This window comes from Lacerta agilis, chromosome 4, assembly GCF_009819535.1.
Source record: "Lacerta agilis isolate rLacAgi1 chromosome 4, rLacAgi1.pri, whole genome shotgun sequence".
Classification (NCBI taxonomy): domain Eukaryota; kingdom Metazoa; phylum Chordata; class Lepidosauria; order Squamata; family Lacertidae; genus Lacerta; species Lacerta agilis.
The window spans coordinates 22148151-22163934 of NC_046315.1; the positions used below are offsets into that span (position 1 = coordinate 22148151).

Sequence of the window (15784 nt, forward strand, 5' to 3'; positions counted from 1 at the left end):
ATCGCACAGGGGCAGTGTGAGGCCCCATTAGCTAAAGTGGGACATCAGGTTAAGAACAGTTTCAGGTTAAGAACGGACCTCCGGAATGAATTAAGTTCATAACCAGAGGTACCACTGTACTTCAGCTTATGAATAGCCCAATGTGAGGCTAAATTGCCAGGTAAACTCTCCCCGGAAACATTTTTGTTGATCAACTTCTCAGAGCTTTCCAAATGCATGTCTAACGTGCTAAACTGATGCATACCTGGCATTTTTTCCCCTATTGAAAATCCATTACTGATACCACCCGTTTTTTAAATGTGTCCTAGCTACATCACTTTATTTTCTCTCTGTGCTAATTCCGAAGATGATAGGATTATAATTATAGGCAGCAACCACAAGAGAGAAGGATTATAATTATAGGCAGCAACTATAAGAGGGAAACTAAAAGAAGAGATAAGCAAGGAAGCACATACTGTACATGCATAACCAATGGCATGCAGGAACACAAGAGTAGGGGAAATTTGTGCCATTAACCTATTCTTAATAAAAAATACATCAATGGAATTCGAAAAATCAAACAAAAGGTAATATTTTTGCCAAGGTTAATTAAGATATGCATTATATGCAAAGAAATATATGTGAAGAAACATTCTTACCTTTTTCGCCAGTTGAGGTTATTGTAACTAGGGGGGGAAAAACAGAAAAACTAGAGTGAGTCTACCTGTAGTCTTTTAGAAACCAATATTAATAAAACCTGAGCAAAGATCATCTAATTTTAATGTAATCCTGGAGAAAATTTATTTTGCCATTTTCCAAAGTATGCACAAGAACTTAAGAGAAAAAAATCAGTGTGTGTGTGTTCAGCAACTGAGAACAATTCCTTTCACATAAATTGTTGCATCTATTTAGTTAGGAAATGGCTTGATCACAAAAGCTATGTTCATTTCAGTTCTTGTGGGGGAAAGCAGTAGGTGTGACAAAAGAATGCAAAATACACACATTCTTCAATTTTATTTATTTCACTTTTCCTTCAAGAAAATGAAGCTCAAGTAATGCAGACAACCACTGAAAGAGTGTCAGTGTATCAGTAAGGGAGCCATAAGCTTCAGCTGACAGAGGGCTAAACCTGCTGAAGCCCCAGAATCAAAACCAGGTGAGTCACACATGTACTGTGCTCTTGGGCAATTGCCATTTCTTTCATACTCCATGGCCCAGTTCAGATTATTGTATCTGGTGCTAATATGCCAAGATATGAACTAGCCTTGTGCCTGCACTACAACCCTTTCTCTTTCTTGGCTCTGCAGTTAAGCCCAGATTCAGGTCCTTTTGCCAGCCCTGATTGTAGCACAGGTTACCAGGTAGAGGTTCACTAACCAAAACAAAGCCAACAAAGCAGTTTTAAACTAGACTTCAGTTACTATTGCTGGCATGGTCTTGGTCTATTTTTATTTAGCCCAGCAGGATTACATACATCCAATAGCAGATTCAACATACTAAAAATAAATTTAATCTCATATGGAATAGTGACCACTGGCAGCACTCAGGAATCAATTTAGTACACTTTATTAAACTCAAATACCTAATTGATATCTATATTCTACCACTGTAAGTTACCTATGCTTGTCCTGCAAGTACTGGTAAGTCTTTACATACAAAAGAAGCTTAATCACCATTTTGTTAAGCCAAGCCTCACAGACTTTGTTTTGCGTTTGTTTTGATAGCAGCAAGGAACAATGAACAGGTGGACAATGCTAACACACAAATGCAGAGTAAATACATACAAACATTTCTAGCCACTTCTATGGCTTCAACACAGCCTAAAGCAGCCATTTTCAATAAAAAAGTTTTCGCAAAGCCACTGAATAGCTAAAAATTTGCTCCTGTAAAATGTAATCTTATGTTTACCAAGCACAACATCCTATCATCATCAACAAACCTAATGCACTAAATGGGTCTGCTGAATATTATTCATGCTTTACATTGTGGAGGGAAAGGAAATTACACATTAGCTAAATCATTGAGGGGTGGGTTTCTTCTCAAAATAAAAAACTATCACCACTAAACTGGGGTGTCTGTAATAGAAGAGTTTCTCCTTCTGTATAAAAAGATCAAACCATGTTTCAATTCATGTTAGCTGTAGAATAGAAGAATGAGTGAGAACAAGTTGGATTAGATAAAAAGCACATTCAAACACCATGTTTATAAATAAACAAAGGGAGTGGGTGAAAATGTCTAAAAGCAAGACAATAGCACTGAATTTCCAAATTATACAAAGTACAATTTTATCTGATCATGGGATAAAATAAATAACTAAACTAGGGATATTAGTTACCTTGTACTGTACGTATTTCAGAATGATGGAGCAAATTTCTTTTGCATTGCTCCGAAAGGTGGGACATGAACTAGGACCTGCAAGTTACAGAGAAGTGGATTTTGATGAAATAGCCTACCAGAACCTTAGGATCCTCTTCATCCCTTGCTCCAGGTGCTTCATCAAGGCAAGTGGCTACACAGAGTTGCTTTTTGGTACAGAATATCCAGACTGATGCCTCCTATGCAATCTTTCTGGCATGACTTGAAGAGCTTTTTATTCATGTTTTAAATCTGGGCTGTAAACTGGTTTAAGCTGTCTGTGGCAAGGACTTTTTGCTGTATTTTATTGTTGATTTAAACCAGTGTTTCCCAAACATGGGTCTCCAGCTATTTTTGGACTACAATTTCCATCATCCCTGACCACTGGTCCTGCTAGCTAGGGACAATGGGAATTTCAGTCCAAAAACAGCTGGAGACCCAAGTTTGGGAAACACTGGTTTAAGCTATTAAATTGTTTTTTGAAATACTGTGTTGTTGTAAGTCAGGGGCTACTGATAAGCACCTATATAAATGTAACGAGTAATAGTAATCATAAGGCCATTAAGATATTGCAAGGTATAAATCCCTCATGCAGAAATATGCCAACAGGTACAAAAAGGTGACTAATAATCATGTACCCTAAAACACTTGCAGCAATTCTTTAACCATCACCAAAAAGATGTACAAATTAGAAGTCATATTCAAATACATGTATAGGTAGAAATTTTTATAGAGAAAAAACAACCAACCAACCATGCTTCTTTGCTATGAACTGCAAGAGCTGTTCTGAAAATCAATGGCACATCCAACAGAAGTGATTAAACTAACTAATTGTACAACCTACAATTTCTGAGGCACAAAATTGGCAAAGTGCTACCATAAGGAATACAAACCTACCCGTCACAAAGACTGTGTGCGTTGTTCTTGGCAACAATCTCTCTCTCTCTCTCTCTCTCTCTCTCTCTCTCTCTCTCTCACACACACACACACACACACACACACACACACACACACACGAGTTTTTAATCTATTCAGAAGTTGTATGCATGGAGAATGTCTGTTTACAAGGAACTGGTCAAGCATTCTCTCCCTAGGTTAAGGTAAAGGGACCCCTGACCATTAGGTCCAGTCGTGTCCGCCTCTGGGGTTGCGGCGCTCATCTCGCATTACTGGCCGAGGGAGCCGGCATACAGGGTCATGTGGCCAGCATGACTAAGCCACTTCTGGTGAACCAGAGCAGCGCATGAAAACGCCATTTACCTTCCCGCCGGAGCAGTACCTATTTATCTACTTGTACTTTGACGTGCTTTCGAACTGCTAGGTGGGCAGGAGCTGGGACCGAGCAACAGGACCTCACCCCATTGCGGGGATTCAAACTGCTGACCTTCTGATCAGCAAGCCCTAGGCCCTGTGGTTTAACCCACAGCGCCATGCGCGTCCCTAGACTTAGGCTATTACATTTGGATATTGACTCCCAAATTTGTGCTCCCATTAAATTTTAGTGGAATTTGTGCAGGTTATGTTTTCCAGTGGATTATGCCCTACATCTTTTATCTCTTCCAACTGAACCTGAATTCAGGCCAATGGCACTGTTCTGAAAGTCTTGGCATCTTTTTACCCACCCTGAATCATCTGGACTCCACACACAAATATTTGATACTGAATAATTTCTGACAAGCTTAAAGGTTTATTTTGGGAATTCAAGAGATTGGCTGGCTGCTTATTTCTAGGAATGAACTAAGAGCATTCCCAATAATCTAGAAGTGACCATTTTAAATGTCTTCCCTTCAGCAATATCAAGTTAAATCACTCTTTTATTATGTAAATGTTTTTGTTCCCCAGCCAGTATGCAAACATACTAGGGACCTATTCCACTTTTATTTCCCCTTAAAGTGCATACTCAAATGCAGCTTGTTCGTGTAATGATCAGACCACCATACTGCCAACTTCAGCTGGTTTACAAACTAACTTATTGACTGGAGACAAGATGGATCATATAACTTGAGTCATTTTGTAGTCCTCATGATATTTGTATTGCAAAAGTATTGTGCTTCTTGAACAAATATATATCTGACTTTTAGAAGACACCTGAAGGCAGCTCTGTACAGGGAGGTTTTCAATGTTTGAGGTTCTTTGTGTTTCAATATTTTGTTGGAAGCTGCCCAGTGTGGCTGGGGCAACCCAGTCAGATGGGCAGCATATAAATAATAAGATTAGTAGTAGTAGTAGTAGTAATAGTAGTAGTAGAAACAAGTTCTCAATTTCAAAACAACTTCCCCAATTTCCATACATGAAGAAGAAGAGTTTGGCTTTGATATCCCGCTTTATCACTACCCGAAGGAGTCTCAAAGCGGCTAACATTCTCCTTTCCCTTCCTCCCCCACAACAAACACTCTGTGAGGTGAGTGGGGCTGAGAGACTTCAAAGAAGTGTGACTAGCCCAAGGTCACCCAGCAGCTGCATGTGGACGAGTGGAGACACGAACCCAGTTCCCCAGATTACGAGTCTACTGCTCTTAACCACTACACCACACTGGCTCTACTTAAGTTCCTCAGAGTTGTTTTGAAGGCTACTAGGATATAAAAAACTTATTAAATGCTGCTTAATAATGAAGACAGAGCAAGAAAATACCAGTCTAGAGTATAGGAAATGAATCAGACACAAAGGAGATACCACACTTAGTATCCTGTCTAACGTAAACCCAGATGTTTCCTATTCTGCTAGAAACTGTACTGCCAATAACACACCTCCTCAAACTCAAACTGCTCAACCACCCCCTGCTTTTCAAGTATCTCCCACCTCCCTTCCTAGGCTTTCAACAGCTTTCTTCCTTTTAGGCTGAGCTGGATTGACAATGAATGGAAGCTGGCACAATGACTTCCAGTAGCACAGTGGGGTTGCCCCCACCCTCCTACACTTGTGGGAAGTCAGGGGGAAAACTACAGAAAGAGTTCATGGGGAAAGAGAGGTGAGATTGTTCTGTCTGTTGAAATGCTTAAGCTGACAGAATTATCGCCATAGCGCTATGTTGAATTCCTCCCACTATCCTCCACATTTCATACACAAATAATGCATGCAAAAAGAACAATGTTCAATCTTTGTACCAGTCCCCCCCCCCCCCCGCAACACAGCTGGAACACCATTATAAACCTGAGGACACTGGCAACCCAACTCAAGCACAGTGCTCTCTGCCCCAGTAAAGGCAGCTTTCCTGAAACGAAATGGCATGTAAACTGTACCCTTGGCCATTGTCAGGACAGCTGCCTGGAAGGAAGAACAACAGATGTATTACGCCTGCTGTCTGCCACACCCAGGCAAAGCACTGTTGATTCCGCATTGCATCAGGTGACCATGTGAGCCAACGATACTTCACCAGGAACTATAAGCCTCTAGTACTTTCTCCTACTGCTCTTTTGCTAAGCAACTTGCCTTCTTAATAAAGATTAACCTAGCTCCCTGTGTACTCACTGAGGTGCCCACCAGTGCACCTTCCCTCAGCAACTGACTCTGTTTTTTTGCCTTCACATGCTGCTTTGACTATGTCTCTGTCCACCATCACCAGGAACTGTCTTGCTCACTTGCCAGCCTTGACGATTAACACTGTGTTCTGCAGTAGTGTGCTGAGACATTCCCACCCAAACACAAATGTGGTAGTCCAGTAAGAAGAATTAGAGTGCTACACTGAGATCCCAAGTAGTCTTTTCTGGCAGTGTCTCAATGAATTCAAAGAGGCATGTAGCCTGATCTCATAATATGTTTACTCAGAAGTAAGTCACAGCAAGGCACGTGCAGGATTAGAGCCTCAGTTAAAAGGTAAAGGGACCCCTGACTGTTAAGTCCAGCCGCGGACGACCCTGGGGTTGCAGCGCTCATCTTGCATTACTCGCTGAGGGAGCCGGTGTACAGCTTCTGGGTCATGTGGCCAGCATGACTAAGCCACTTCTGGCGAACCAGAGTAGCGCACGGAAATGCCGTTTACCTTCCCGCCGGAGCGGTACCTATTTATCTACTGGTACTTGCACTTTGACATGCTTTCGAACTGCTAGGTGGGCAGGAGCCGGGACCCAGCAATGGGAGCTCACCCCGTTGTGGGGATTCAAACTGCTGACCTTCTGATCAGCAAGCCCTAGGCCCTGTGGTTTAACCCACAACGCCACCCGCGTCCGTAGACTTTGGCTATTACCTTTGGATATTGACTCCCAAATTTGTGCTCCCATTAAATTTTAGTGGAATTTGTGTATGATATGTTTTCCAGTGGATTATGCCCTACATCTTTTGATCTCTTCCAACTGAGCCTGAATTCAGGTTTACGTTCCCGCCAGAGCGGTACCTATTTATCTACTTGTACTTTGATGTGCTTTCGAACTGCTGGGTTGGCAGGAGCAGGGACCGAGCAACGGGAACTTACCCCGTTGCGGGGATTCGAACTGCCAACCTTCTGATCGGCAAGCCCTAGGCTCTGTGGTTTAGACCACAGCGCCACCCGTGTCCCATGAGCCTCAGTTACCTCTAAGTAAATTTCATTAGGCCTATGGTCAGTACCGTCCATTTCATTTAACTAACAGCATATGAAAGAACTATGTGTGAACTATTGTAGCATTACCCAATGTACAAGCTACCAATAAAAAGGAAAATACAAGCCACAAAAACAAGCACATATTTTTACTTTAGTAATTCTCCTGACAGGCAAAGGAAAGAATATAGCATTTAACATTCCGAGTCATTACAAATTTCAGAGAAAACTGTCTCCATCCTTCTTTTTGTCCCCTACTGCAAAGTGCCCACATTAATCAGCCTCTGACTGGGACTTTTACACATCACAATAAAATCTAAATGTCAAGTGCTTTATTATAAAGAGTAAAAAAAAAACTCATCATGGTGCATGTCACATGCAATGATTTTTGACTGGTAGGAGGACAGACGGCCGCCAGGAAGAAAAGCAAAAAGGTTTTACTGCTCTTGAAGGTCAGATTTTCCTTTTCAATAACTTCATCTATAATCTCATGCGTATATTATCACAGTATGTATTAAAACAAGGGGGCACTTTCATTGGGCTAAATATTCCAACCAGCAAGTTATGGACAGAAAAAGAGTTGCCAGAGTATAGTACAAACTTCCCACCAGGTAATGGGAAAGAAAAATCTGCATGGGTAGTGAACTCTGTATCCCTAATGCTAAGTTAGGAGGTTGATCTAGTTAAGAATGTTTGGATGTACAGTAGTTGGTCTCCATTTTCTATCAGCATGGCCAATGGTGAGGGACAGTGGGAGTGACAAGCAAGTGGCATTGGGAGGACCACCAGTGCCTGGGGCCGATCAAAGTTGCTGAGCTTTTTGTCCTTGTGGTTCAGCACACTTGCAACTACAGTTATTACTACTGTGTGTTATATTAAGTTATCACTACTGTGTGTTATATTACTGTGTGTCAAGAGTACATCAGTTACTTTTTATGTATTTATTTGTTATATTTAAATACCACCTTTATCTTCCAAGGATCTCAAGATGGTTCCCCCCCACCCATTTCATCCTCCCAACAACCCTGTGGTGTAGGTTAGGCTAAGTGACTGGCCCACATAATTGGCAGAAATGTCAGATAAGAATATTTCCGTTCCACCAATTGTGATTCAATCCATAGGTTTGTGGATGTGGCAGGTTGCCCTCTACTGCTTTCAGAATGTTAATCTGCTTGATGCAAGCTAACCTGGTGAAGATATTTCCACACTGACAATTTATCCTTGAAATAAATTGCTGGTGAATAATAATAAAGGGTTGGGCATCCGGTGGGAAATATTTTGGCAATCTCATCCACCATTGAACCTTCTGTGTTTTGACTATAAGCACTTTTGGCTTTAAGGATGATCCCCAGAATGTAATTCCCATGTAAGTTGCAAGCTGACTGTATCATTAATAGTTATTGTTGTTGGAAGCCATCCAGAGTGGCTGAGGAACCCAGTCAGATGGTCAGCATATAAATAAATTATGATGGTGGTGATGCCTGTCTATACCAAGCACTTGCAATTTGTAATGGAAATTATCTAAAACTAAACATTTTACCTCTCCTTTATCCTCCCAATATTAATCCAAAGCAACTACTCTATTCTGAACTTAAAAATGGAAAGCGTAATGCTGGTGGTCAACAAAAGAGGTTTAAGACTGTTTCAAGGCAAATCTTTAAAAATGTAGTATAAACACTGACAACTGAGAAACACTGGCCTGCGAGAGCTCCAGTTGGAGAACAGCCTTTACCAAAGGTGTCATGGGCTTTGAAGACACTCGAACTCAGGAAGCAAGGGAGAAATGTGCTAAGAGGAAGGCACACTAGGCAAATCCACACTGTGATCAACTCCTGCCCAGAAACCAATGTCCCCACTGTGGAAGGACGTGTGGATCCAGAACTGGCCTCCACAGTCAGTTACGGACTCATTGTTAAAAACATGTTTATGGAAGACAATCTTACTCGGCTTTGAGTGATTGCCGAAGAAGAAGAAGAAGAATCTGCAAGAGGAAGATCACAGACTTAGCAGACAAAGATTAATCCACCAAAATAAGTGCCATAAGCTACACACATTTGCTTTACGAAGCAGTTGCAAACTTTTGAGGTTCCCATATGCCTGCTAGCTATAACTCCTGAGAATAATTAACTCATTTTTACTGAAGGAACATATAGCTTACAATTTTGTTTCAATATATTTATGTATTTTGTGCTTAAAGGCATATATTTACCGGTATGTATTTATGTGAGATATAGATGGCCTAGTTCAGATATAATAATTTAGCACAAACGCGGGTGGTGCTGTGGTCTAAACCACAGAACCTAGAGCTTGCAGATCAGACGGGTGGTGGTTTGAATCCCCGTGACGGGGTGAGCTCCCGTTGCTCGGTCCCTGCTCCTGCCAACCCAGCAGTTCGAAAGCACATGAAAGTGTAAGTAGATAAATAGGTCCAGTTACAGGTAGGTAGCCGTGTTGGTCTGCCATAGTCAAAACAAAACTAAATAAAAAATTCCTTCCAGTAGCACATTAGAGACCAAATAGGTTCGTTCTTGGTATGAGCACGCACACGAAAGTTCATACCAAGAACGAACTTAGTTGGTCTCTAAGGTGCTACTGGAAGGAATTTTTTTATTTATTTAGATAAATAGGTACTGCTCCAGTGGGAAGGTAAACAGCGTTTCCGTGCGCTGCTCTGGTTCGCCAGAAGCGGCTTAGTCATGCTGGCCACATGACCCGGAAGCTGTCTGAGGACAAACGCCGGCTCCCTTGGCTTATGAGCGAGATGAGCGCCGCAACCCCAGAATCATCCGTGACTGGACCTAACAGTCAGGGGTCCCTTTACCTTTACCTTTATGTTTTAGTACCCAAGTTATTAAAACAGGATTAGATCCTGGTTTGATATTCTAATTTGTAGGAAGTGTTTAAGTCATAGTCTCAGGCATTATGGAAAACATGTGGTTTAAGAAGTGAGGAAATCTTTGTTGAAACTTGGCAAAGGGGTAACATGGCTCATTCTAGGTTTGAGATCATAATGTCTGAACCAAGCTTATATGTAGCCTGGGCCTTCATGTGGCAATAGACAATGCATGTAAGAAAGAACAAAGAACCTGAAAAATATTCCAAGCCATTGGTTTTGTGAATGTCAATTCTTTGACCTAGAATTACGGAGTTTTAAAAAGTATGTTTAAGTCAATCCTTCAGGCACTCTACCAATAAAACCTTCATAGGACAGGGATATAGATGAAGCCTTTATTGCTGTAAACATTATGAATATTAACACATATTTCACTCTAACATCTTAAGTTTCCTGTATGAGGTTATGTTAAATGCTATATGTATTGTACTGCCGTCATAATAAATTCATAACAAAAGTAACCTAGTCCAATATCAGAAAGTTTTTCAATAAAATAATCAGATCAGTGGTATCTCTGCTTTATGATACAGTATAGTAAGTAAAGGTAAAGGTATCCCTGACCATTAAGTCCAGTCACGGACGACTCTGGGGTTGCGGCGCTCATCTCGCTCTATAGCATACATACTAGCCCTGTTTCAAATCAGGGGACATTTAATGCATGTCACTTGCCTCACCCTCAGCCAGCCATAACTTCTGCAAAGTGCATACCGGTACATCTAGTATGCACAAAGGCTCTCTATACAATCTGTACTCTATATTTACAGGCTACAAACTGCACACACTGAGTCTATATACATTAGGCTTGTGTATGTGGAGTTTCTGCTTAGAGATCTGGATCAACACAATGCTAATTTTCCCTTTCCCTTGCACACACTGAAATTCTACAGTGCTTAGGGGTCCTGCAGAACAGTGCAGGATGTGGTACTGGAAGCAGCAGGGAGAGGAGGAAATAGGTAGAATGCATCCCCCACACTCAATCTGTAGAATTCCTCCAAAGATGAAAAAGCCTTTTGTGAATGGAAGGAGCCCTTCTGTTCATGGATGGCAGAACCCTATGCTTTTATTTTATTTTTAAGTTTCAGAATGTGAAACAGGAATATTGAACCCTTTTATATTTTATTTTTAAAAATTAATTCTAGAGGAAAACAGCATGTTTTTTGTAAATATTCCCATATTTCAACACGGAACATTCACAAATTATTGTTTATAGGACAAAGAACTTTAAGGATGGCTAGTGAAGTAACTCAAAAGTTGAAGAAGAAGAAGAAGAAGAAGAAGAAGAAGAAGAAGAAGAAGAATGGTCAAGGCTGGAAGCAATCATCCGCTCATTGGAGGGAATACACTCAAATAATCTTAGCTCCTTTACTTTGGATAAGTTAACAACTCCTTACTCGCAATCACTAAAGCACATCTGCCATTCAGCAAATAAATATGCATGAAGCCTGTTTTCAAAAATCTATCCTTTCATCTCCTTTAATTGCTGTTAACATGAACAACTTGTATTAAGTGATCTTGAAGAGGCACCCATAATCATTTCATGAACAGCAGAGGTTGAGACTCCTGCTAATGTCGTACCATACAATTGAAATTTATCTCTGAAACTATCATTCTATTTCTCTTTGGGGTGGAGTGTCTTATGCTAAACTACCCTACCACCCATAAGGATCAATTATCAGACCCTTCCCAGACTATCTCACCAAGAACCTTGTTCAATGTATGCTTTAAAAGGAGCAATGACAAGAGAAGCACAATGAAGCACTGCAGGAGTGCTAAAGGACTGCTGTTTCTGCCCGCAAGCTCTCCACTAAAATTTTGTCCAACAAAAGGGACTTGCAAGAGCATTTTAGCATCAACCAAAGCACCATAGGGTCATGGTTAATAGCAGCCTCAAATGAATTGAAACTGAAGCAAAAACTTACAGGGAAGAGTGAAAACCTAAGGATTTTAGCATAGTGCAATGTTCAGTAACACCAGCATTTGCCTACTAACAAACACACATCAGTTAAGCAGCAAGTCCCACAAAACCTAAAGCGTCCAAGATTTTAACACTCGACATGGGCTTGTTCAGGCTTCAATCCTATGCACACTTCTGATGTTTGACACCAAACAGGGGCTTATTTAGGCTATAATCTGAACACAAAGGTGCTTTCAAGGAAACGTGCATGGAATAGCATTGCTCCGCCCTAGAAATACCCTGTTGCACACACAATCAGAGCTGCAAAAGGGTGGATTTCCTCCTTCGGCTCCCTTCAGCGCCAAGCCTTGAAGGGTAGCCTCTAATCCACTTTAACAACCCGAAGTGCAGAGACAGAGAGCGCGCGAGTGTGTGGTGCTTGCTGCTACCTCTTTCCAGATTCATAAACGCAGCAGACCACCCAGGACAGACCCTGTGCATATGGCAGTGCCAGATACCAGGGCGAAAAAGAGGCAACAGGTCTCCCCAATACCCTTTAGCCACGAATAACCGCTGCTGCTGGGCTGCTCCTCGGGGCTGCTCAACAGGGAGGAAGTAACGAGGGAGGCGGTGGTTGATTTGGGGAAGGAGGAAGCACAAGACTTGCCTTGCCACCATTAACGTTTAATGGACTTAATGTTTATTTTTTGTGGTGGGGGATGTGGAGGAGAAGAGGAGGGCCTCCACCCGAAACTCACCCCGCCGCCAAACCCCCATGACAGCGGCGGTTTCAGGGGCATCCCAAGAAGCGCCTTTCCTGAGCCCGCCCAGCCCGCTTATACTCACACAAGCACAGCTCCACCACGTAGGCGTAATAGGACCAGGCCACAACCAGGGCGATGAAGACCACGGGCACCCACGCCAGCACCTTCTGGCAGCACTTGAGGACGTGCGACGGCGCCATCTTCCCCGCCGTCGAGCCTCCGCCGCCGCCGCCCGCAGGAGCCATCTGCGCCGCCGCCGCCGCCGCTCTCGCTGCTGCTGCTGCTCCCACCGCCAGGAACCGCCTCTCGGCTCTCCGCTGCGGCGAAGCCTCCTCGGCCCGCCCGCCCGCCTTGCCAGCCACCCCCGCCCGCCCGCCTGCCCGCCCGCTAAGGGGGCAGGGCCGGCCGGCCTCCTCTGCGCTGCGACTCGGGAGGGCGGGAAGAAGAAGAGGCGCCTTTGCTACCCTCACGGAACAAAATCCCGACAGGGGAGAGGGCGGCGCGGCGAGGCGAGGCAAGGGAAGGATACGCAGGGCTCCTGAGGCGGGCGGGCGGCGGACTCCTCCCTCCCTCGCTTCCCGAACAGGCTTCCTTCCTTGCACTTCAGAGCGGCTGCCCTCCTCGGCCGCTTTCGTCTCCCCTCGCGCAAAAAGGCCACCTCGGCTTCCCGAGACCTCAGCTTCTTGTCAAGGTCACGGGGGGCGGGGGGCGAGGCAGCCCTGCCCTTGCCTGCTGCGCGGAGGGCTCCGCGGAAAAAAACGCTTCCGCCCTCGGCTCTGCAGTCCTCCTAGCAGCTCAGGGAAGCCCACCGTTCTTCGGAGTCGTCGGAAGAGGCATTCGTACACACACACCCCCCCAAACAACCCCCTGGCTTAGTGATCACAAGATGGGCGTGGGGGGGGGGGAGAGAAGAGATTTCGAGCCTCGCTGGTCATGAATTTGCGCTTCAGCAAACGCTTCGCCCCAAGTGCCATTCAGATGGTATTTGAGCGCCGCATCACGTGATCAGCTATGCGTGGTGGGGCTTACTTGCTTCCCCCCACCCCAAATATTTTATTCAAGTGGACAACCCTGACTCCCAAGTCTTTCATTTTGTGGGTGTGTCTGAAATAAAAGATCCTAGCTATCCAAGCTTGACAGAATTTATCATTCACCCGTCAAGGAAGTCTGAAAGGTTTTTCAAGCTATGGCCCACTAGCTCCATTCAAGTGGTCCCTGCGCACTTTATTCCACACACCCACAACCCATGGCTGTTCTATTCAGATGTTCTCTGTCTTCTCCATGTTATGGAGCTCGCCCCTCAGTCCCCCTCCAAGAGTGAGAGGGCAATGAAGAGGATGAGAGTTGAGTGTTCTTAAAATTGGTTTGACATTGAGGGCCAAATTGTCAAAAGAGGCTAACAGGCCCCTGACTAGGACCTGTGATTTTCACAACCCTGTACTGATTTTGACAATGCCAGCTAAGGTAGAAAGAAACCAATGTTTTATTTTTCTCCTAGGTAAAGGTAAAGGGACCCCTGACCATTGGGTCCAGTCGTGTCCGACTCTGGGGTTGCGGCGCTCATCTCGCTCTATAGGCTAAGGGAGCCGGCGTTTGTCTGCAGACAGCTTCCGGGTCATGTGGCTAGCGTGACAGCACACAGAAACTACCTTCCCACTGGAGCGGGACCGAGCAAAGGGAGCTCACCCCATGGCAGGGATTTGGACTGCCGACCTTCTGATCAGCAAGCCCCAGACTCTGTGGTTTAACCCACAGCGCCACCTGGGTCCCTCTTTTTCTCCTAGCTGTGGTTAATAAATTTTCATCGCTTACTACCCTCATCCAAATTCAAAAGCAGGATGACTGCTGAATCAGGTGAGGCTAAACCTGACAGACGTATGCTTTGCTCCACAGGGCTTTGCACACCCATCACACTGGAAGTTCAGTTCAGTTCAGTTTTACATTTTATGTATTTTTAGCAAGCAGCTAAAATTCTCCATAAAGTTTCTTACTACTTAGTTTCATATTGAACATTAATTCAAAGAATAAGCTCATGCACGTTAAAAGATAATAGTTACAGAGAGAAATAAAATACAAATGAGCATAATGGATTAGACTACTTTATTCTTGCTACAGTTAGACACCACACATAAATTCACTTGTACATCCACATCTACGCCTATTAAATTTCAAGCGCTTTTTCAAATCTGCTGCAATGAATTTAACAAGTTCTGCATGTGACAAATTTGCTCTGACTGAACAGTAAAACTATAAATTTCTCAGGATTCCCTTCTGAACTTTAACAATAATGGCAGAATACATTTCCATTGTACTTTCATATACATTTCACACTGCAGCAAAAAAATGTGTAAGAATCTTCACTTCTGCTAAAAATATTCACCCTAGGAATAAGACAGAGTTGCAGAGTTTGACGACAGGAGAGCGGGCCTTTTAAGTGGTGGTTCCACATTTGTGGAATGCTCTCCCCAGGGAAGCATGCCTGGTGCCATAGCAGCTTGATTTTTGGCACAAGGTTTATATTTTTTAGTTTCTAGGATAGATAGGTCAGTGGCCTTTGTTGTATTCAGCCTTGAGGTGAGGTGGATATGACTTCTTCCTTTAAAATATATTGTTGGATGGCTATTTTCATCTTCATTGCCGTTTTTATCTGACTTTAAAGTCTTTATTATTTTATTTTTTACGGTGTAAATTGCTTTGAAAAATGTGAATAATGTAATAAAAATAATCACCTGGTAGTGTACACACACCATTTGCATATCAGAAATTAGAATAGCATCCTCTGTGTATCACAAGATGGCACAACATCTTGGCCAACCTTAGTCGAAAGAAGTGGTCTCATCTTCAAAGAAGTTGCAGCCCTGTTCAAAATATAAATTAAGCAGTAAAGGGACCAAAATACGTCTTTGCTGGACTCCCTTGGGACTGGGGTCTTAGCTGATAGTTGACGATTGGCTCCTATCTTAGATTTCAAGGTTGTGTCTGTATACAAATTCCTAATGCAGTTCAAAAGATTAGTATCGGTACCCTAGCAGGGTCTGGTCCATAGCCAGTTATGAGGTACTGAGTCAAATGCTGCTCTTACAACATCAGAAAGGCAAGATTATGTTACTAAAATAAGAGTTAGGTATGTGCTTTGACTTGTAGACCAGAAATAGTTTATTAAGTATTCTGTCAAGACAGTTTCCAGTCTGATATAAAATAAATGTGAGAACCATTGGCTTAGAGCAGTTGTCTTCAACCTTTTCAGACCCAGGGACCCATCTTTAACCCAAACATGTGTTTGGGGACCCTTTTCTTAATCTTTTACCATATATTATATGGTGGAAGCACTCCTGTTGTGACCTACCTTGGATCAGGCTTTGGCCTGATAGGAGGTCCTGACCTAC

General features: G+C 43.2%; 1 protein-coding gene across 1 annotated transcript in view; it reads right to left on the reverse strand.

Annotated features, from left to right (window-relative positions):
• The window catches only part of ZDHHC20 (zinc finger DHHC-type palmitoyltransferase 20), a 40155-nt gene extending 27481 nt beyond the window's left edge, over positions 1–12674 (reverse strand). Inside the window, exons 1-2 of the mRNA XM_033146314.1 lie at positions 12481–12674; positions 639–665 (exon numbers count right to left, since the gene is read on the reverse strand). Of these exons, the coding sequence (XP_033002205.1) occupies positions 639–665; positions 12481–12643 (190 nt within the window). The 5' untranslated portion in view covers positions 12644–12674. The remainder of the gene's footprint in view (positions 1–638; positions 666–12480) is intronic.
• Positions 12675–15784: the final 3110 nt, after the last annotated feature.